This window comes from Dama dama, chromosome 3 (genome assembly GCF_033118175.1).
Source record: "Dama dama isolate Ldn47 chromosome 3, ASM3311817v1, whole genome shotgun sequence".
Taxonomy (NCBI): Eukaryota; Metazoa; Chordata; class Mammalia; order Artiodactyla; family Cervidae; genus Dama; species Dama dama.
In genome coordinates, this window is record NC_083683.1 from 40,516,757 (window position 1) to 40,539,659 (window position 22,903).

Genomic DNA, 22,903 nt, shown 5'->3' on the forward strand with positions numbered 1-22,903 from the left:
GCAGGCCCTGCAAGGCTGGGAGATGCAGGAGTGCTTGACCTGCCGGGCAGCATGGAGCAAGTGTGTGGTCTGAGGAGCCTTCGTTAATGAGGATGGACAGGGGTGGGGGAGAACAAGTCTTATAGCCTGTGTTAAAGATCGGAATTTTCCTGGTAAGGCTGTGGGAAGCCATTCCAGGGTTTCAATCAGAAGGCAGACTGGATCACTTGTGTGGTGGAGAACAAGCATTCTGGCACAGGACAGACCAGAGCAGACACCAGTGGAAACCCGCAGATCCCTGAGAAGCTGATTGTAAACCAGCCAGAGACTGGAGACTGAATTAGAGAGATGATCGTGGGGATGGGGAGAAGCAGGTGGATTTAAGAGTTGGCTGGAAGACAGAGTTGACAGGACTTAGTGATTAATTGAATCCCTCCCTTGAGTCTGACACACTAGAAATAGGGCCATAAAATGAAAAATAAAATATCAAGGTGGCCACTGTTTGTCTGGAAGATGTATTCTTTCTCTCTTGATCTAAGTCCTCACAAAGAAAGTAATGATACCCAAGCCTACACTGGATACCTACTGTGTCTCAGGCCTTGTACTTGGCACTGGGTGGGAACCCAGAGGATGGGTCCTTAAGTTAGATGGAGAAGGACTTCTGAGAGATGTGGAGCTGGGTCTCAGGTGCAGGGACTTTGCTGTTGAAATGATAGGGGAAAGAGTGCAAGTATCTGGCTTGGGTACCAGAGGGACTGAGGTATTATTGACTGAGCAGGAGTTTAGGAAGACTAGCCAGTTTGGGATGCCCAGCAATGCAGGGGGCGACTCCCACACTGGAAGGAGCAGTCCAGCAGAGAAAGAAGAGTGCAGACCTGGAGTCAGTGTGTTTGGGATCGAATCCAGGCCCCTGTGTGACCTGCAAGTTTCTTACCATCTCTGTGCCACATCTCCTCTTCTGTAAAGCAGGGCTTCCCTGGTAGCTCAGCTGGTAAAGAATCCACTTGCAATGCAGGAGACCCTGGTTGGATTCCTGCGTCAGGAAGATCCACTGGAGAAGGGATAGGCTACCCACTCCAGTATCCTTCAGCTTCCCTGGTGGCTCAGCTGGTAAAGAATCAGCCTGCAATGTGAGAGTTCTGGGTTTGATCTGTGGGTTGGGAAGATCCCCTGGAGAAGGGAATGGCTACCCACTCCAGTATTCTGGCCTGGAGAATTCCATGGACTGTACAGTCCATGGGGTTGCAAAGAGTGGGGCACGACTGAGTGACTTTAATAAAGCCAGGTAGTAACACTACCTCTCTTGTAGGGTTGCTGAGAGAATTAAATCAGACGATGTGCATAAAGTCCTAGGCACAGTGCCTCTTCGTAGTAAGCACTGTAGTGGTGTTGGCTGTTATGATGGCGAAAGCCCAGAGGAAGGAGTGGTTGGTTGTAACCAAGATTGGGAAAGGCTTCAGAGAAGAGGTCATGTTAAAATTGGGTCCTGAGGGAGAGGAGAATGTTGGGTCTTGAAGCCTGAGGAGAATTTCACCAAGGGTAGGGGGTGAGGGATAATTCAGGCAGCAGAACCAGCACAATAAAGGTTTGGTCTTTTCATTTTATTTTCTTTTTTGGCGGTGCACAGCCTGTGGGATCTTAGTTCCCCAAATAGGGCTCAAACCCATGGCCCCTGCAGTGGCAGCACAACTGGACCAGAGGGGCAGTCCTGGCAACAGGAGATCTTTGGAGGGAAAGGGCCGACTGAATCATCTCTGGAAGGAGGAAGCAGAGGGGGAGGGACCAGGAAGGAAAGATTTCTGAATCTAGACTTTATTAGTTGCTACTGGGAACTTAGAGAAGGGTTTTCAGCAGAGGACCAAAACAATCATCTCTGTCTTTTTAAAAGACAATCCTGATGGCATAGAAGAAGATGAAGTGCATTAAGCCGGGCATTAACTGTACCACACCTTCCACTCCTCCTACTTCTAGGGACACTGCCTTCCAGTATGTTTTACAGTGAGTTTACCTCCTGTCTCTTCCTCAGTCATCTACTTAGCAGCCCTTTCTCCAAACTTCGCGGACCGCCCCACCTCTCCCAACACCATCACGGGCTCCACTTGGGGTCCAAGTCACGTGACAGAAACAAGGCTGGGTCCTCTTCAGAAAACGTACATGTACGAAAAGCCACACACACCTTTATTGTCCTGTCCTGGAATGCCCCATCTCCATAGGATGTGTTCAGGGTGGGGACAAAGCCCCCAGGAATGCTGATTTTAAAGTATCTGTAGACTCCCCTCACTTATTTGTGTGAGTGCAACACTTACTCATACCCTTCTACATGTTTCTTCCATGGTGGCAGTTGGAAGACCTCCAAGCAGCCCCTGGTAGCAGTTTTTAGGTTTTCATCTGCTGGTTGGCTGTTTGACACATGACACTGGGAAAGAGGTCATTTCTCAACTTGGCATAACAACAGACTTTCTGAAAGGGCTGGGGCGACAGAAGGGGCTTTGAATGCTGGTAAGAAAAACTAAAATCAGCCTGATAAACATATTCATCCTCAACACCCTGGAGTAATAAGCGAAAAGAATTCAATGATTTGCTTATGGACGCACTCAGTTCCTGACATTGCTCTCCTGTCTTGAGGCCTTTCTTCCTCCCTCTCCCAAGAGACATTGCTTTTTCAAGTCTCCCCTAAGCATCACCCGTAAGGCCTGGGAGCTGTTGTTGAATGAGAATTCGGCCAACGTGACCCATGGTGCTTATGGTAACCCATAGCCACATTCTTCTGAAGTTTGAGTTATTCTGGTTTGGTCTCCCATTGTGAAAGGCGGGCACTATGCAGAAGAGAAGGCCACTGGGGGCTTTTCAGTAGAGGAATCCATCAGGATATGCCCACTTCTCCTTTAGAATGCAGTTACAGTGCCCCTTCCCTAGGAAGCCTGCCTTGAGCCCAGGCACAGCCAGGAGACAATATCCCCGGGCACGGAGGAGAATCTGCTTACCACACGTCAGATGCTGTGCCCTGAATGTCCCCTGCGTGTTCCATTTAGTCCTCCTGGCACCCTGTGAAGTAAGCAGTTATTATAGTACCCATGTTCAAGATGAGAAAACAGCCTTAGGTTTCTGTGTTCATTTCCCATTTCTGCCGTAGCAAATAACTACAACCTTGCTGGCATGAACAGCATACATTTATTATCTTACAGATCTGGAGGTTGGAAGTCTGTAGAGGGTTTCACTGGGTTAAAACCAGAGTGTAGAAAGGACTGTGTTCCTTCTGGAGCCCATAGGGAGAATCCATTTCCTGTCTTTTCAAGTTTCTGGAGGCACCTACATTCTTTGGCTTGTGGCCTCTTCTTGAATCTTCAAAGTCAGCAGTGTAGCCTCTTCAGACCTTTCTGGCTCTGAATTCTATTTCCATTATCACATCTCCCTCTCTGACCCTCCTGCTTCCTCTTACAAGGACCCTTGAGATGACTTTAAGCTCACTCAGATAATCTAAGATAATCTCCCCATTTTAAGATTCTTAATCACATCCTTGAAGTCCTTCTTGCCAAGTAAGGCAACACATTCACAGCTTCAAGAGATTAAGACATAGATACCTTTGGGGGCCATTCACCTGCTTACTATAGTTTATATAAGCAGTGGAAACAGGGTTAATGTCTAGGCTTAGATCTAGGCTCTAACTCCCAAGCCAGTATCTTTACCTACCACCGTAGTGAAAGGGAGGAGAAGCCTAGAGACATTATCCCTCGTGGTGGTGGTGGGGAGAAGGGAGAGTCTGCTCCAGGTGGACCCACCATGGAAGACTGGTTACACATGGAACTCTGGGTCAACCCAAGTTATGGAAGTCCTTCTCCAGCTTGAGAGTTTAAGCATCCATGCATTTACTTAACAGATTTGGGGTTTGTTTTTTTTTTTTTTTTTTTTGGCTGTGCTGGGTCTTCATTGCTGTTCATGGGCATTCTCCAGTTGCAGTGAGTGGGGACTACTCTTTAGTTTGGTACAGGGGCTTCCCATTGCAGTGGCTTCTCTTGTTGTGGAACACAGGCTCAGTAGTTTTAGCTCATGGGCTTAGGTGGTCCACAGCCTGTGGGATCTTTCCCAGACCAGGAATCAAACCCATGTCCTCTGCATTGGCAGGTGGATTCTGCAGACTCAACCCCTGGACTACCTGGGAAGTCCCACTTAACAAATCTTTATGGAGCACCTAGTGTGTGTCAGACACTATTCTAAGCATCGAGGTTCTCTAGAGATGAACAACTCAGCCCCATGTCTTTGCCCCCGTGCAGGTCCTTCTAGAGATGTGTTAGTTTCCTAAAGTTGTCATAACCAGTGGCACACCCTCAGTGACTTCAAACAGTGAAGATTTATTCTCTCACAGTTCTGGAGGCTAGAAATCCAAAATCAAGGTATCAGCAGGGCCATGATCTCTCTGAAACCTCGATTGGAGAAACCTTCCTCTCCTTCTCAAGCTTCTGGTGGCTTCTAGTGTGGCTCATGGAAGCATATCTCTAACCTATGCCTCCATCTTTTACATGGCCTTTTTTCTCTTCATGTGTCCAAATTGCCTTCTCCTTTCTCTTGTCAAGACACTAGTCATTGAACACCCTAAATCCAGAATGATTTCATCTGGAGACCCTTAACTAATGATATCTGCAGAGGCGCTACTTCCAAATCAGGTCACATTCTGAGGTTCCGAGTGGACATGAATTAGGGGTGCAACATTACTGACCCGACTACATGAGGGAAGAGTGAAAATAAATAAGAACACAATGTGTCAGATGTGATCACCCTTAGGAAGACAAATAAGGCTGAGGAGGGGGTAGGGCTTGCCAGCTGGAGGCAGGGGAGGTTAGTTTCAACCAGAGGGTCCTGGGAAGCCTCAGAGAAAAGGGAGCAGCTGAGCCAAGACCCAAAGGAGTGCACTCCACTTTGGGATGTCCCCTTTGGAGACTGTGGCCACATCCAGCCGAGTGGCTGGGAAGTCAATTCACGACAGAAGATGGCTCCCAGTTCTACACCTGTCCCCCCTTTCCTTCCAACCGGGGATGTGTCCTCATGCTGAATTCTGTGCAGTGACACTCCTTTATGGTCCAGTGAGGCTCTAATGGCAGCGATCATGAGAATAATGGGATTTGGGGGCGGCCCCTCCTCCTTGTGTGAGGACCCCATTGTGCCGACTAATTGTGTAGAAGCAAGTAGGACAACTGTCTGTGGGGTGGAAGCAGTGGGGAGCAGAGAGGAATATGTTATTTGGGCCTCAGGGCATCACTGAATTACCCTGGCAGAAGCCGAACCCATGCATCTGGGTTACCAAGGAGGCTGACAGGGGTGTGGGGGCCTTCTCACGCTTGAGGGGGGTCTTGGGTGGACCCGAGTCCCCTGGGTTCTTCATCATCTTTGTCAGCTGTTAGAAGAGCTGTGAATATTTCAAAGCAGAAGGTGGAGAGGAGATGAAACCATGAAGGCACCCAGGCAGCTGACAGTGGCTGGCACAGAGGGAATGCTTAACGATACTCAGAAACCAGTTTTGTTTGGTCCAACTTCAGTCTCCAAACTACTTATCCTCACATCTTTTTAATTGATGCTGTGTCGCTCAAGCAGGTACCATTAGAAACACCCCTTTTAGTAAATATATGTTTTAATGGAATAGATTTTTTTTTTTGAAATGACCTTATCTCAGCAGGCACTTTCATAAGTATGTATCGATTGGCTTTTAAAAATTCCTCAGATGTTTTCACTTGTCTTGGTGACCTGGTACTTTTCCTGTTCCCAACAACAACTCCACACTGAAACCAATGTTCCTGTCTTCATTGGAAGCCTTCCTGCCAGGCTTTGGTGTTTTTGCTCTTGGGTACCAGTGAGGTTTTGTAGCATTTGGGCCCTTGTATCCCGCTTTAGGGAGAGTGGACCATTTCTGAAACACCCCGCGTGGGATTTGATGTTACTCTCAGGAAGATGGAATTTTATTGCTGCCAGCTTTTTGCTGATGGGGTAAACCGAGGTCCTAAGAGGCCAAAGAGTGTGCTTCCCATTACAGAACAAATGTGTGGGAGAGCAGCTTGGAACCCAGATCTTCCTGACTTGAGAGGCATCATTTCCCATCTTTATTTCCAGGCTACCTATTCTGTACGAACGCCTCCCTTAAATTCCTCAGTTCAGGGTATGCCTTTGGAAATTAAAACACCAACTCCTGGTGCACTCATCACCCACCAAAGAACCACATGGGGTGAAGGCCACAAATCCCTTTTTTGTGTGAGTGTTTCAGTCTGCAAATGTGTTTCATGTGTGCTGAATAGCTCCAAGTGTCAAGACAAAGGCCGGTTTTCCACCACGCCAGTGAACTGGCCAGCCCAGTGAACAAAAATCAGTGAAACAACTTCTGCTGGTATCGTGGAGACATAGACAAGAATTTAGTCACTTGAACATTTAATTCTTAATCCAGTTCAGTGAACGTGTGTTGAATGCCAGCCATGGGCCAAGTCCGGTACTAGGCCCTAGGGAGACAAAAATGAATAAGGCTCTGCCCAGTGGAAGCTCACAGGTTAGTGTGGGAAGCAGGTACCAGCCAGTACGCCATGAAAAAATGCTGTCATAGCTGGTATTTCAAGGCATGGGGAGACCCCAGAGAACCCTTGGGCAGAGGAGGAGGGAGGGTTATGATTAAGAGCCTTCCAAGAAGCCGTGAGCTGAGTCTCCCTCCGTATCTGGAAAGGGCAGGCTGATTGTTGATCGGGTGTGTGTGAGCAATGCAGGGGCAGTCCAGGTACCCCTGTGACCCAGATGCCTGGCACACCAGTATTATTTTGTGGCTTACGTCATTCAAACCTTTTACCTAAGTTCTGTTTCATTTGCCTATGTAATAAATATAATAACAGCTACTAATATTTACTGAGGCATTATTGGAAGCCTCAGTTAAATAAATGTACATTTTTGAAACAACTCTTTGATCTATGTTTTTGTAGGTGTGAGTTAAGTAGATGTACATTTTTGTAACAATTCCATGAAATAGAAGTGATTATTATCTGCGCTTCTGCAGCTGGAAAGCCTGAAACAGAGAAGGTGTGATTTACCCAACGTCACCCGCTTATAATTGGCAGCTCCACCCACCACTTCTTCACTAAGTTCTAGCCTGGTTTGGTCTTCAATCAGTTCCTTGCAGAGACGAGACTAAGTGAGCTCAGGATCTTAGCATTTGCTGTTCCTTCTGTCTAGAATGCTGTTCCTACTGCTCTTGATGTGGCTAGGTGGTTTTCATCCTTGAGATCTGAGCTGAAATGCCATCTTCCTTTTTAATTTAAGTTTTTGGCCATGCTGCATAGCTTGCGGGATCTCAGTTCCCCAACCAGGAATTGAACCCAGGTCATGGCAATGAAAGGCTGGAATCCTAATCACTAGGCCACCAGGGAATTCCTTGAAATGCCATCTTTCTTGACTAGCTTACCTAAAGTAGTTCCTTGCTGCTATATTTTTTTTATTTCTGCTGCAAACTAACCTTGATTTGCAACTGTTTAAATTATTGTCTGCTTATTTGGTTTTGGTCCATGTGCCTCACCAGAATATAAGCTCATTAAGAGGGGAGCTTTAACTGGCTTAAACATCCATACATCCCCAGTTCTCAGTATTTGGTATCTGGGGGGCACTCAGACAATACTTGTAGAAGGAATCCTAGATGTGGCCCTAGGCCCTAGGGGCTGCCAAGGTGAATAAGGTAGGCTTTTCCCTTGGGGATCTTACAGTGTGGTCAGAGAGACAGACAGACAGCAACCAGCGCATCGTGCTGTGTATATCAGAAGCATGTGTAAGGTGCCCATACGGACACAGCGGAGGGCATGACTGCTTTGCCTGGAGGCTGGGCAGACATGGAGGAGGCGATACTGAACTTGGAGCACCATTTCACCAATGCTGCAGGCCCTTGGACATTCTGCACATGCCGAGAAGAGCCGGGCAGGTTTCCCTGCATGTGTTTGTTAAGTAATTGCTCTTTGTGAAGTGCCATGGACTAAGTATTAGTGATGGATGTCTTTAGGAGCTTGTAAATTAAATAGACTTATCAATCCATGATTGTCTGGGGGTGAGTTTGGAAAAGAAGGCAGGGACTCAATCATAGTATTTGGTACCAAGATGAGTGTGAAAACATGTGTTCTAGGCTCCAAGTCATGAAAGGGATGTAGGTAGAGGAGTCTGGTGTAGGTGGAAGGGTGCCATTGAAGATTTTTCAGTAGAAGTGGTGTAATCAGTTCTGGACTTGAGAATACCTAGGCATTGGTGTGGAGAGCTGACTAGAGGCAGGGAGGAGGGAGGCCAGTCAGAAAGCTGCTGCAGGAGCCTGGGTGACAGGTGATAGGTGAGGGCAGATTGTGGGAGACGGCATAAAGCAATGCTTGGAACGAATAGGTCATGATCAACTGAGTATGAGAGATGAGAAACAAGAGCCCAAAAAAGCCTAAAGTTTTCCAATTTGATATTCCATTTGGATTATTGCTTATTAACCAAGATTTAAGTGCTTCCCAGTGTGCGTGGCTAGGACTTCTAATCCTTCGATAAAAACGTTGGAAGATGTGCATTATCCATTCCTATCTTGTACGTTACCAAGTACACCAGCTTATTGAAGGCTCTGAGAAGTCCTGCAGCAGAGAAGATCATTTAATTTTATTTAACTAGTGTTCCCCAAATTTCTTAAGCCTTTTTAATACTAACATCTAAAACAACCTGAAGAACACACTTGGAGAATGGCTGAGAAATGGAATAAAACCTGTATTTTCCCACAGGGCTCAGGCTCTGGGAGGATGTATTTATTTTTATTTTGGCCTTTATGATGTTGTTATCCTGGAAACCTTTGAAAATTCTGAGCTGTTTGGCACAGTCCTAAGTGTATGAAGACCAGTGCCAGACTGCTGAGATTCATACCATGCTGTCTGATCTCTCTGCGCCTCAGTTTCCTCATCATTGAAATGGAGCTGATAACAATAATACCTATTTCCTGAGGTGGCTATAAGATCAACAAATTCCAGAAAGTCCTAGAAACAGCACCCAGCCCCTGGAAAGGGCTCCATAAACAAGGGCCCTGGCGAGGGGCAGTATGGGGTAGGAGATGAGACATGGTCTTGGAAGCAGCACTGCCTGATTTGGTAACTCTGTGACCCCAGGAAACAATATGGAGCCTTCTTGCCTCCAGTTTTCCCCAGCTGTAAAAAACAAGGGAATTTGTTGCACCTACTTCATAGTTTTGTGAAGAATAAATGAATCAAATCATATGAAAGAACATCTCCTGGCATGTTAGATGTTTTCACTTTTAAAAAAATCTAAATTGTTTCTGTTATTAGCATCATTTTCTTATGTAGGTTGGCTTTTCATCACTGGAGCTGAAATTCAGTTTTTCAGCTTTCCTGGCAAGTTATTTTGGTCTTGTATTTTGGCACCCCCCTTGGCTGACTCTGGAGGCCTAGAATTCAGAGTTGAGTTTGTCACAGTGACTTCTCATTCTCTTCTTTTCAGTTGAGATTGGTTTTTCCATCTCGTGGGCTAACAATGTTAATGAAAGTCCTTCGATTCTCGGGACCACCTGGTCCCTCCTCTGGGCTCTGTGCCCTTCTGAAAAAATGCAGACATCTGTTTCAAATCTCTTAGCAGAAGACCTTGGGATGCTCTTGTGGCAAAATCTTCCCCCAGTCACTGACCCAGTCTCCTGTTCCTGAGACAGAGGCTGGATTGGTTCCTTGTTAAAAGTTTTCTGATACTGTATCAGTAGAGAATCTTTGGAATTGATCACACCAACCCTCCCATTCAAGCCAATTACCTGATATTTAGTTGTCAGTTTACTTCAGGGACTGTCTGCTCTTAGTGAACAATTAGATTAGAGGATGCTGATGAAATTCGAGTGGCAGGAAGTAGAAGTTACATTTCTGAGTTCAGAGTTTCTATTTCAAGGTTGACTAAGTAGTAAATTCTTAGGGAGAGAGTCTAGCCTAATAGAGTCAGATTTTCAAGGTCCCCCAGCCCATCCCCTGGGCATTTCACTTGCCTGCATGCCTGGCAACTTCAGCTCATTTCTAGAGGTGGGTCTCCCAATTCTTTATGTCGGCATGAAAACAATTAATAATTTAAGGCATCCCCATTAAAAAATAGAAATACTATATAAATGCAATACTGTAATAATAAATTTAAAAGTCGATCCAGCTGGGCACTGTTCCCAGACTACCAGCCAAGCAGAAACACAAGTAAAGGAGAAAAACTGCTATATAATGCAAATGGATTCAATCTCATTGTTTTCTGCTACTCTTATATTGCAAATATATAGAATTGAAGTTACATTGCAAATAAATAGGTTTTGTGGGTTAAAACCTGGAGACTTAATCAGTGTTTATAACATTATTTCTATGGGGAGAAAGGTGCATTCCATATTACAAACAGAGGGTTTGCAAGCCAATTTTTGGAATACAATAGATTTGTGAGTTGGGGGCTTCCTGGAATCTTAACCTCTAATTGGGTGTTTTGTATTCAGGGCTACAAAACCTGAATATGATGGGTGAACATTCAAGGCCTCTCTGTATTTGCCTCCCAAATCCATGCTCCCTCCTCATTCTGGAGGCTCTGTCTCACCTTCTCCATTCTAAGCTCCCGGGGTCTTCATCTCTGTCGCCTTGTCCTGGCCCAGCCCCACCCTCCAACCACAATGGGGCCCAAGGAAGCCAGGAGGAACTCTAAATGTCATTATTTTTGTGCACCTTATTAAATGACAGCTAGGAGCCTGGCGGGCTACAGTCTATGAGGTCGCAAAGAGTCAGACATGACTGACATGTCGTAACACGTAGGGCTCACAGATGACCGTGCAGCCGAGTGGCCAAGTGTGTGGCTCTGAAACCAGACTTCAGACACTTGAAGCTGTGAAACCTTGGCACGTTGTAAACACCTCTCTGAGCCTCCATTTCGTCCCTGTAGAGCAACGTGGTTTTGAGGACTGATGTGTGTGCATGCTCAGTCTGTCTGACTCTTTTTGACCCCTGGCTCCTCCTATAGCCCTCCAGGCTCCTCTGTCCATGGAAATTTCCAGGCAAGAATACTGGAGCTGATTGCCATTGCTCCTTCCGGGGATTGAACCCGCATCTTCTGCGTCTCCTGCATTGGCAGGTGGGTTCTTTACCTCTGAGTCACCTGGGAAGCCCATGGGGACTAACAGAGGACTGACCATAAACCCTCAGAACGGTGGCAGGTCCCCCCAGGTAGATACCTGGTGGGGCGGTGACTCAGGGACATCGGGCTTTAGAAAGATTTCCACAAACTCAGTAAGCAAACACACTGTCGGCAGACACTTTCTGAATTTGAAACAGCAAACTTAGATAAGTGTCTGGAATCTCCCTGTTCAGAGTTTTGAACAAACTAGGAGTTAAGGGGAAGGGCGGGCGGCGGAGGGGGGGGGTGGTCCACATACGTATACAGTTGAGTAACAATCTCTAACTCTTATTATTTTGAACAGGTTAAGCTCTACAGTAGATATTATGAACAAGCCTTCTTAAGTAGTTTAATTCACTAAATTGAATTCATGGTCCTTTTACCTAGTAAAAGTTTTTTTTTTAATTAACTTTTGGTTTTGGCCTTTTTTTTTTTTTCTTCAGGCAGTTTTTTCTATCCATTAGTGCGGATTCTATTAATTTACAAGTAGTCTAGTGTCTGCATGTTGGCCTTATTTTGTAGGCATGAAATCTAGCTGGATGTAAGGACCAGAAAAATATTAATTGGGAGTCCTAGAACTTTGGGAAAGACCCTCCATGGAGAGTGGGGCAACAGCATAAGATAAGAAATGCAAATACATGTCTGCCATTTTTTTTTCCAGAATATGCTCATTCTAATTTGAATCCCCTTTTCCTCCTATCTTTCCTCCTATCTGAAGAAATTATCATGAAGTCAGTTAAGAAATCAGCCTATCTGAGGTTGCTTCACTGAGGATCAGTGAGACCTGAGTCTGAAAATGAGATTTTAATTTTATTTGGGCAAAGGCTTAAGTGTCTATGCACTTGACCATTGCTTTTGTGGATGTATAGGAACAAGAGTGATGGCTTTCAAAAAGGACCATTTTGGTTTTGTTTACTAAAACGTGGGAGCTCTGAGGTCTGTTCCCCCCCGGAGAAGGTTTGTGTGGGTAACATGCTGTCATGAAGATTTTATCATCTGCAGTATTGAAGAAGTAATAAGATATTGTTGTTGGTTGACCATCTGGTTATACGTTCTTGGCGTTATGGTTTGCTTTTTAATTTTTATTTTTCAGCTGGCGAGAAACAGGGCATGAGATCTCAAAGGTGTTTTATAAACCAGGAATTTATGTTTAGTTGCTTAACATGGTTCAATTTTGTTTTCGCCTTATACAAAATAGGAAGTGAAAGGTCTATCACATATATATGTGTGTGTGTGTGTGTGTGTGTGTATACATATATATATGCTTCAGTGTTAAGTCACTTCAGTCCTGTCTGACTCTTTGCAACCACATGGACTGTAGCCTGCCAGGCTCCTCTGCCCATGGGATTCTCCAGGCAAGAATACTGAAGTGGGTTGCCATGCCCTCCTCCGGGGGATTTTCCTGACCCAGGGATCAAACACGTGTCTCTTATGTCTCCTGCTTTGGCAGGCAGATTCTTTACCACTAGCACCACCTGGGAAGCCTATATATAAACATGTATTTTTTCCCCAAAAGATAAACTGAAAACCTTGAAAACCTCAGTTTCTAATTTGTCCCCTCTCTAGCCCCCAATTCAAACTTTTAACTTATATTAAAAGTAGTTTCTTCACTGTAAGTACAAGTCAGACATAGACCCTAAGGAAACTCTAGAAAGAAAACTCACCTACAGAAAGGACTTAAACAGATTTCATATTTCATCCATTCATTCAAAAATGTTTGTTGAAACCCTAGTATTTGCATATCATGTTGTCAGACACTGAAAGATCTGCAGAAGAAATATTAAAGACATTCTTCCTTCTTTTGAGGAGCTTACATCTTATTGGGGGGCATGACATAGACACATAAAACAGTTAAGTTGTAATTCAAGGCAGCATATGATTAAATACCAAAATGTGTGGTTCCAACAAGAAATGCTATAGGAGTTCAGAAAAGGGAGTGATAATTCAGTGGCACTACTGTTTTCTGCCTACAAATTGGCAAATTGTAGCACTATTTGTATGAAATATTTTACACTTGTTTTTTTGGCAGCCTTAGGCCTTGACTCCCAGGCAGTATTAAAAGCCTGCAAAAACATTTGTACTCCACTTTCTTTAGAACTGGCTTTTTTTTTTTTTTTTGGCCTCCTTTTAGACAGAGGAAGTGCCTCATACAAACTGGAATGCCCCTGAGAGAGAGGCAGGTCTTTTTTGACAGTCATCATCGCTTTCTAATACAAAACGGGGAACCAGCCTTGTCCTGTGTGTTTCAATCCAGCAGAATGTGTCCCTCCATTGAAAACTCTCCCTGACATTGAGAGGAGGTTTAATTTGAACTTAATGTCTGTGACGGACGAGCTAGCCATCAAGGGTCAGATAAATTTATGACTGTGGAGAATTGCTGATGAAAATCCCCGTGGTCCTGATGTTGGAGAAGGAGCCGACACAGGTGGAGGAGAGCTTGGACACAGATGTGCTGCCTTGGAAGCAGGGTTCCCCGAGATGGGAGAAGATGATGACATGCTGAAAGAATTGCACTTGGGGGTGATGTCTAATGAAACTCACTGGCTTCCTGTTCTATTTCTGTCATATTCAAATTAGCGCAGCGCTCAAAGATGAAGCCGTGAGGCCTAAATTTATTCTTAAGAATTTAAAAAAAAAAAAGAAGAAGAAAAAGAAATAAAATGCTTGTCAAATATACTGTTTTGGACCACACTTGTCTCCACTCACTTCCTTTCAGGGACTCCCCAGAGTTGAATGAGGTTATTATTTAGTTGCTTTCAATCTCATGTGATTCATGAATTTTCAGTTTCTTTTAAAACTTACTGGTTCTCCTCCACCGCTTCATTTTAACCTTGGACTTCAAGAAGGCAGAGGTAACAGAGGTTTTGTTCTTTCCTTGATACCATTCAGTAGAATGTCTGTGGAGTCCAACACCATTTGGAAACCAAGTGACCTTTCGCATTCATTCTTGTTGAGTTGGCCGCCCTGCTGGTGAGGCAGGAGTTCCCAAGTTCTCATGACCTAGAGTGACCAAGACAGGCATAGGCGAAGCAGTGATTTCACCTTCAGCTTATGATGGTGTTTATCAAAGTAGCTGGTCCTGACCACAGCTTAAGATTTCTTTGGGGACATCCTCTGGGCTGGCTGACTTGGGGAGGTGGCCCTGGCAAATGTTTCACCCAATATCTTTTGATATAATTTGGTATCTGTCTAAATAAATGTAATGTAGCAGATGGTTCTGGAATGTCTTATCAAATTCTTGGGAAGACTCTGCCCTTGCAATATGTTTATTTGATTATCATACTGCAAAGCACAAAAATGGTCGCTTCATTTTTTTTTTTTTTTTTTAAGCAACAGCAAAAGTTACACAATAGGTTGGTATTCTGGAAATGAATGGCAAACCTAAAATGTTTACGATGTGTAAACCTTTTCTTGGGCTGTTCTATGCTAGGTTTTTCTAGAAGGTAGCTCTTTAATTTTAGAATCCAGGAGAGGATGTGTTTTGGATGTATTTGCAATGTCATCTTGAGAGATGGCTCAGGAGTCTAAGTTCAACATGTCCGCATTTGTTCTCAGCTCTGAGACATGATGGAAAAAATGCTCTGCTGGTTTCCTGTTGCTTTTCATGGTTTTAGCATCATGTTCTTATTCTCACCCGAAATCAATAATCCTCATACAAAGTCTGGCATCTTGTACTGAAGCCAAGTATGAGAAAGTTTTAATGATGCATGTTTGGGGTTGCTGTTTTGCTGCCCCCTCCCTTTTTGTTTTTTTGATAGGTGTACTTTTAAAGAAGACTGTGAGCATTTAAATAATTCAGAAAACTGGCTGGATATTTTATCTGGAGCTAAAAAGTGCCCTCAAATTCACCTATTTCGAAGCAGTAAAGATAAGGTAAGAGGAAAGATTTTTAATTTGTCTCTATTGTCTCATTTTAGTCAACTGATGCCAACTTCCTTCTGTGTGTAAAATACCTATTAATGATCGAATAAGCTTAGTTATGAGAGTTCACTCAGTTAACTGATACTGTGTAAGCACCAGTTCCTGTGCATTCTGCAAGGTGATGGGGAGATAGCGGAGAATGAGATGCATCATGAACCTGCCCTCATGGAGTCTGTCATCTTGTGGAGTTGAAGATGACCTTCAGTTGTTGAAATTAAGGAAAAAACGGACTAATGTCATTGAAAAACATTGATTTAAAAAAGAAGGAAAAAAAAGTTCCGATTCATGGTCAACAAGATTCCTTAAGTGCAAAAAAAAAAAAAAAAGATTCCTTAAGTGCGACTTAAGTACTGAATTTTATTTTGTTTTTTAGTTCCTTTTCTTGATGTGTTCAGGTTTTTGACAACTGTCTTATGTGCATGCCTTCCGGTGATATTGATAGGGAGAGAAAGCAATACGGACAGTGAATATTGCAGGGGTGGGGGGGGCAGTCCCTTGAGAAGTGCATGGGCTCTTGCTATGGCAGTACTATACCGCCTTTGGCAACACATCAGCCCTGTCATTGGATGAGAGAAATGAAGCAACGTGAGCATATTCATGCATTTTCTGATTCACATACCAACCTTGCCCCATGGGAAAATGGAATTCCTGCCTTGCAATCTCAGAGGCTGTAAGGAGACATTTTCTCCCTAATTACAGCTCTTGTATTATGAATAACTATACAGAATCACCATCAGCAGCCAGTTGACCTGTCTGCTGAGCTCACTCTGTTTTATTTGAATGCCACATTAACAAGGAGATGGGCCACTTTCTCTTTCCCCTTACACTTTGCCAGTTCAAATAGCAAGAACCGTACCACTTAAGATGATTTAACATTTAATAAAAGAGAGCCAGAGCATTTAATGAGTGATAAATAATAAAAGAATCAAGCTTTCAGGTCATAACTGATCAGAACTCATGGATTTCAACTTATTTGGCTGTTGTTACTTTCTATTGCCCTCCCGAGGGTGAGGGTGTGGAGGATGGGTTGGGGGTGCCCTCCCAAAAAAACCCTTCAAAGCTTTCATCCAAACCTCCACCAGACCTGCACTAGCATGAGCAGATTCTGTGGGAAAAGATGCTTAGGTATCTAAGTATAGGTGTGGCCAAATTTTTATTTCTGTTATCAGTCTGAAAAATAGCTGACTTTAGTGCTGATAGAGACTGCTAGAAAATACCGTGATCATTGAATATACCCAGGACTCTGATAAGTGGTTATGATAATGCATGGCTTTTTTTCTTTTATCATTTTGAAAATGTTAAGGGGAGTACTTAAGCTAAGTGCAGTGAGGGAAAGTAAGCTGTTCATTGACTAAAAAGAGTAGCTTACACAGTTTGCTTACCTATCTTTGGGTTCACCAGCATAAATTAATCACCATTCACATCTAGTCTGGAACATGTTTACCACCCAGAGAACCACTGGTACTTTCTTCCCCACCTGGAGTCCCACTGTGGTTTACCCTAATCCCTCTAGAGTCTTCCCACACAAACGCTCTCCAGCTCACCGCCACTCTCAAGGTTAAGAAGATAAGAGTTTAGCAATTTGAGTAAAGCTATTGTTTGAAGCCAACTCTGGGCTGATTATTTTAGTAACATTGATAAGATGTCTGTCTCCAGCTCTTGGTCATATTATTTCAAAATATTTCCTGTCTTTATGGTTAACTGTGACTTGCTGAGAGTCTCGGATCCTTGGTTGTTTAAGTAATTTCTTATCCTGAACCTATAGAGCTGGAAGTCTATTGTCTTCTCCAGTTCTAGCTATCACAATAACTTGGTTCAAAGAGCATTTGCTCACTGCAAATAACATTCTAGTACCTTTCTTGGTACAAAAACACAAAAAACAGATGCATATAATACAGAGCCTCTTGTTTACACAAGACAATTAGAAGGTAGTATATGCTCATCCTTGTTATGAAATTGGCATTAAAAAGAGAGAAGTAGAGCAATTCTAATTGCCATGGAGGAATATTATGAGATTTTGTTGAATAAAAATATCAAGATGCAGAAAAGTATATCTAGTGTGGTCTTATATTGATCCAAAAATGTCCCTCTATATGTTTATGACTGTGTCCCTCTATGATTAGTTGAGCATGGAGAAAAAGGTGAGAGAAATCATACTAGGTTGTAAATTCATACTAGGATTCATACCAGGCTCCCATGATGAAACAATCCGTGTGGTGGAGGAAAGGTCAGAGATAGATTTAAAAAAGAGAGACGACTGAAATCCTCACATACACAGACACACACCAAAAGGGGTGCGTGGCAGCCCATTTCTACATTATGTAAAATTATGTTTGGATGTGAGAGCTGGACAATACAAACGGCTGAGTGCCAGAGAATTGGTGCCTTCGAGCTGTGGTTCTGGAGAAGGCTCTTGGGAGTCCCTTGGACTGCAAGGAGATCAAACCAGTCTATCTTAAAGGAAATGAACCCTGAATATTCATTGGAAGGACTGTTGGTGAAGCTGAAGCCCCAATACACTGGCCCACTGATGAGAAGAGCTGACTCGTTGGAAAAGCCCCTGATGCTGGGAAAGATTGAAGGCAGGAGGAGAAGGGGACAACAGAGGATGAGGTGATTGGATGGCATCACTGACTCAGTGGGCATGAGTTTGGGCAAACTCTCGGAGAGTGAGAGACAAGGGAAGCCTGGTGTGCCACAGTCCATGGAGTCACAGTTAGACATGACTGAGTGACTGAACAACAATACCTATAAAGAGATTTTTAACAGTAAAAATGGTTTATACTAATAAAAAGAGAAAAGATGTAGGAATAAAAGTATTTCCCACAAATAGCATGGTTCCTAAAAGAGAAAACAGAAACATTCTTTTACAAATCAGAACAGAAACATGGAATTCTGTCACTGAAACAAGCAACATTGTTTTTTAAGTTGTGTCCATGCAGTAATACAAGAAACAAGTGTTAATAATATAAATAATTATTGGAATGGAATAGACAAAAATATTATTTGCTCATCTTAAGTGGGTGTGTTGATATATCTGTAAAATCTAAATATATTAGCTTTTAAAACTATTCAAATTAATAAAGGTCAAATAAAGTGCTAATGTTCAGTAAACGTTCAAGTATCAATAACCTTATGACATGTAAGACAAACTATTAACACATTAATAAAAGATCCCATTCATTAAAAACAATGGAAATACTCAGGCTCAAACCTGCAGAGTGAGGTATGTAAATTGTGTTTTAAAATTATTTTTTCTGGGAGATACGTGTTGAAGCCACCTACCAAAACAGTGATTTTGACTATGCAACAGTTTTTCTTAGTTTTTTTCTAATAGTAATTAGATAGTGAGGCAGTGGTCTATTGAGGTTAATTATAATTCATAATAAGGAAATCTTATCAATTAAAAGTTTAAATAAATATAAAAATAAAAACAAAAAACAGGTATTTTCTTGAAAGATATGAAAAGTGTGTTAAATATATCCAGACATATACTATGTTTCTTGGTGAGACAATATCATAAAAATGTCACTATTTCCTCAGTCTGTTGTCTAGATTTTATGTCATCCCAGTAAAAATTTGAATAGTTTTTGTCTTAAAAGTGAAGTCATTCAGTCATGTCTGACTCTTTGCGACCCCATGGACTATAGCCTACCAGGCTCCTTCATCCATGGACTTTTCTGGGCAAGGACGCTGGAGTGGGTTGCCATTTCCTTCTCCACGGGATCTTCACGACCCAAGGATTGATCCCGGGTCTCCTGCACTGCAGGCGGACTCTTTACCGTCTGAGCCACCAGGGAAGCCCTAAAATTAATGTATAAAATTCATCTGAAATACTAATGTGAATTGGTCAAGAATATCCAAGATATATATTGAAAAAAAGAAAATTATTTAAGCAAGACCGTTTCCATATGATTATAAACACATACATAGTGGCAATAATTTAGCCCATGACTCTTGTTTAAAAATAAGAATATAGGGACTTCCCTGGCGGTCTAATGGTTAAGACTCCATGCTCCCAATGCAGGGAGCATGGGTTTAATCCCCATGGGTTGGGGAACTAAGATCCCACATGCTTTGTGGTGAGGCCTAAAAACATAAAAAGAAAATAAGAATATAGATTCATGGAATAGGCTACAAAGCTCAGAAATAGATGTAAAAAATTTAAAGATTGTTTATCACGAATTAAGAGGAAACAAAAGAATTATTTCATAAAAAGTTGCTGAAATAACTGGCTTACAGTATGAAAATGTAATTTAATTCACATTTTTTACATGAAATATAAATTTTAGGCTAATTAAGAAATTCATCTAGAAACCTAACAGAAAATAATTGAGCGTCAGATAATTTGGAAGTATAATTTTCTTGGATCTGAAACACTATATCATGTAATAGCAAGAGAAAAATATTCATATACTTGACTTAAAAAAACAAAAATCTATACCACAAAAAGTAAGTGATGACTAAAGCTCATGCTTCAGGAAAAACATTTGCAACAGGCAAAATATTAGCTGCAAGATATGAAAGCTAGGAGAAAGTAAAAAAAATATAGAGACACCAAAAAATAAGCAAGCAAAAGTCTATATTCTAACAAGAGGAGGTTTAGAGAGTTACATATAGATATGGAAATATATTCAGCTTCACCAGTTATCAAATAAATACAAATTAAAGTGAAAATAAGGTTTGCTGACACCTAGTGATGGCGATACCAGTTAACACAACCGTTTTAGAAAGCAGTTTGACCGTAATATTTCAATAGCCGTAAATAAATTCATTCTGTTTGAAGGACTACTTCCAGGCTTAGACTTCTGGAGAAGTAATTTGAAAAAAGAAAAACCATTTGCGTATGGATGTTATTGTTGTGACATGTATAGACTTAGAAACTTGGAAATACCAAACTGTTTGGCAATAAGAGGTAAGGTTAAGCAAAATAAGGTCTGTTGATAGAATAATAGAATGTCATGTGACAAGAATTTCTTTGGCCCCATGGATATTACAAGCTAGTTGACACTCAAACTTTGTATTTCATCTGACTTTTTGGGTCTTCATTTCCACTTTATCCAGCTTAATTCAAGAGTTATTACCTGGTAAGCATTCTCACTTTGGGTTCCTTAATCGAAGGCATCAGCTTTTTAACCATCCTTGCATGGAACCTAAGAAAATGAAAGTGTTAGTCACTTAGTCATGTCTGACTCTTTGTGACCCCATGGACTGTAGCTCACCGGACTCCTCTGTCCATAGAACTCTCCGGGCAAGAATACTGAAGTGGGTTGCCATTTTCTTCTCCAGGGGATCTTCCCAACCCAAGGATCGAACCCAGGTCTCCCACACTGCAGGCAGATTCTTTACCATCTCAGCCACAAAGGAATCCCAAAGTCGCATTAAAATACCTTCAACTCCCTGACTATCCCCTTCTTCCCTGCACTTGAAAAAAAAAAAACAAAAACGTCTCCTATTTTCATATCAATGTCAACTTCTGCCCCATTGTTTCCCTGAAACTAAGCTCCATAGAGGTATTCCAGCAGACATGTCAGTCCTCATCTTAATTTGACCGTTTGGTTGCGTTCTTTCAACTCTTCCATTGCCTTCCATGGCGCACACTCTCCATAGTCTCTTCCTTCTTTCATGACTGTGCCTCAACCTCCTCTGCTGGCTCCTCCTCTCCCCGGCTCTAACTATTGGAGTTGCTTCCGCCCCAGTTTTGGCTCTTCCTTTAGCTGACTCTACTTTATCCACAGACTATCTTATCCACTCCTATGGCTTAATATACCATCATATGTCCATATCTCCTTTATCTCCCGCCCAGATTGCCTCTGAGCTCCAGACTCGATCTCTCCTTAATTATCACACAAGTACTTCACTGAACACAACCAAGGTTGAAGTCTTGACTCTTCCATCCAAAGTCTGCCTCCGGCCCCATGTGTCCCACTGCAACATATGGCGCCTCTGTACATTCATTGGCTCACCAAACCCTCCACAGCCAGATACCCCACTTCCAGTCCTGGCCCATGCTACCTTTAAAGGGTATCTTGGAGCTGTCAGTTCTTAGCATTTCTGCTGTACCATCCTAGCCCAGGCTTCTAGCATCTCTCTCTCTCTCTCTTTTTAAAGTTTTAATTACTTTATAATGTTGAGTTTGTTTTTGCTGTACAATGGCGTGACTCAGCTTGTAAGTATACATATATCCCGTCCCTGTAGAGCCTCCCACCCACCCCTCCATCCCACTCATCTAGGTCATCACAGAACACCAAGCTGAGTTCCCCATATTATTCAGCTGCTTTCCGCTAGCTGCATTTTACCACACAGTAGTGTAAATATGTCAATGCTATTCTCTCAATTTGTCCCACTCTCTCCTTCCCCTGATGTGTCCAAAAGTCTGTGCTCTATATCTACATATCTATTCCTGCCCTGCAAATAGGCTCATCAGTTCCATTTTTCTAGATTCCATATATGTGCGTTAATATATGATATTTGTTTTTCTGACTGACTTCACTGTGTATAATAGGCTCTAGGTTCATCCACCTCACTACAACGGACTCAAATGCATTCCTTTTTATGGCTGAGTAATATTACATTGTATATATGTACCACAACTTCTTTATCCATTCATCTGTTGATGGGCATAGAGTTTGCTTCCATGACCTGGCTATTGTAAATAGTGCTGCAATGAACATTGGGTTACATGCGTCTTTTTGAAATTTGTTTGTCTCATGATATACCCCCATGAGCTGTCTTGCTGGGTCATATGGTGGTTTTATTCCTAGTTCTTTAAGGAATCTCCATACTGTTCTCCATAGCGGTGGTATCAATTTGCATTCCCACCAACAGTGATCTCAATCCTGTGTGGCCTTCCAGTTTGAGTCTAGTGCGTTTTTCCATGCTTCTGCTAGACTGTAAGCTCTTTGAGGGTAAGGACTGTAGCTGCTTGCTTCACTGAAGTGGCGAATACCTTGTGTAGAACATGGCACATCTTTAAAGTTTGATAACTGTTTGTGAAATAAATTAATGCAGTGATACAGTTATGTAAATACTGTGCATATGAGGACTGAAGGCAATGTGGAAAATTTAAAGGAGCTACTGAAAGTAGGGCTTTAACGAACTTTCTGATACTTTTGTTATGATGTTTGACCAATGAAATCCATTTAAAACATACTTGTGGACAGGGTAACAGGTGATAATGATCGTACGCTGAGATGTGCAGTGCAGGGAGAAATACAAGAGTGAAACATGAGTGAGACTTCAGCCAGGTGTTGAAGATGAGCTGGTGGGGATGGTTGGGGGTTCAGTGCTATGTTCAGGTCCCCTGGAGATGGGTGGACTTAAGTTCACCCATTGGAAGTTGGACTGTAAGAACTTGTGTTCTTCCAGCATGATTCTGTGGCTCAGAAACAGAACTTTTTTAAAGTAAAAAGATAGGGGTGCAACCCCAGGGCAAAAAGGATAGAGCTTATCCAAGGACGAGAGACAGTGGGTTCTTAGCTGGCCGTGCAGACTCTGGGCGGAGATCAGAAGTATAACAGGAGATGGACACCTCCCAGTGGTGAGAGACTGTCACTCTTCATCGTGGATGATCAGCTGATCACTTCCTATGTTCCTAGCTTCCTGATATTTAGCCCACCTCCCCACCAGATCCCCTGAATGCACCTGATGCAAAACGGGTCTCCCATTGACATATTGTTTTCTTTAACTTTCCTCTTTTTTTCTTCTTCTTTTTTTTTCTTCTTCTTTGCTTTCTTTCTCCTCCTCCTCCTTCTACTCCCTTTTCCTCCCCTCCCCCCAACATCTTCCCCATCCTAAACATAAACAAAAAAATTTGTGTTTAGATGAGAATACTTCATATCATAAAGAT

The 22,903-nt window shown here is 42.7% G+C and overlaps 1 protein-coding gene across 1 annotated transcript in view; it reads left to right on the plus strand.

Annotated features, from left to right (window-relative positions):
* Positions 1-22,903, plus strand: part of PLXNC1 (plexin C1) — a 152,912-nt gene that overhangs the window by 47,354 nt on the left and 82,655 nt on the right. The window contains exon 5 of the mRNA XM_061125822.1: positions 14,892-15,006. Within this exon, the coding sequence (XP_060981805.1) occupies positions 14,892-15,006 (115 nt within the window). The remainder of the gene's footprint in view (positions 1-14,891; positions 15,007-22,903) is intronic.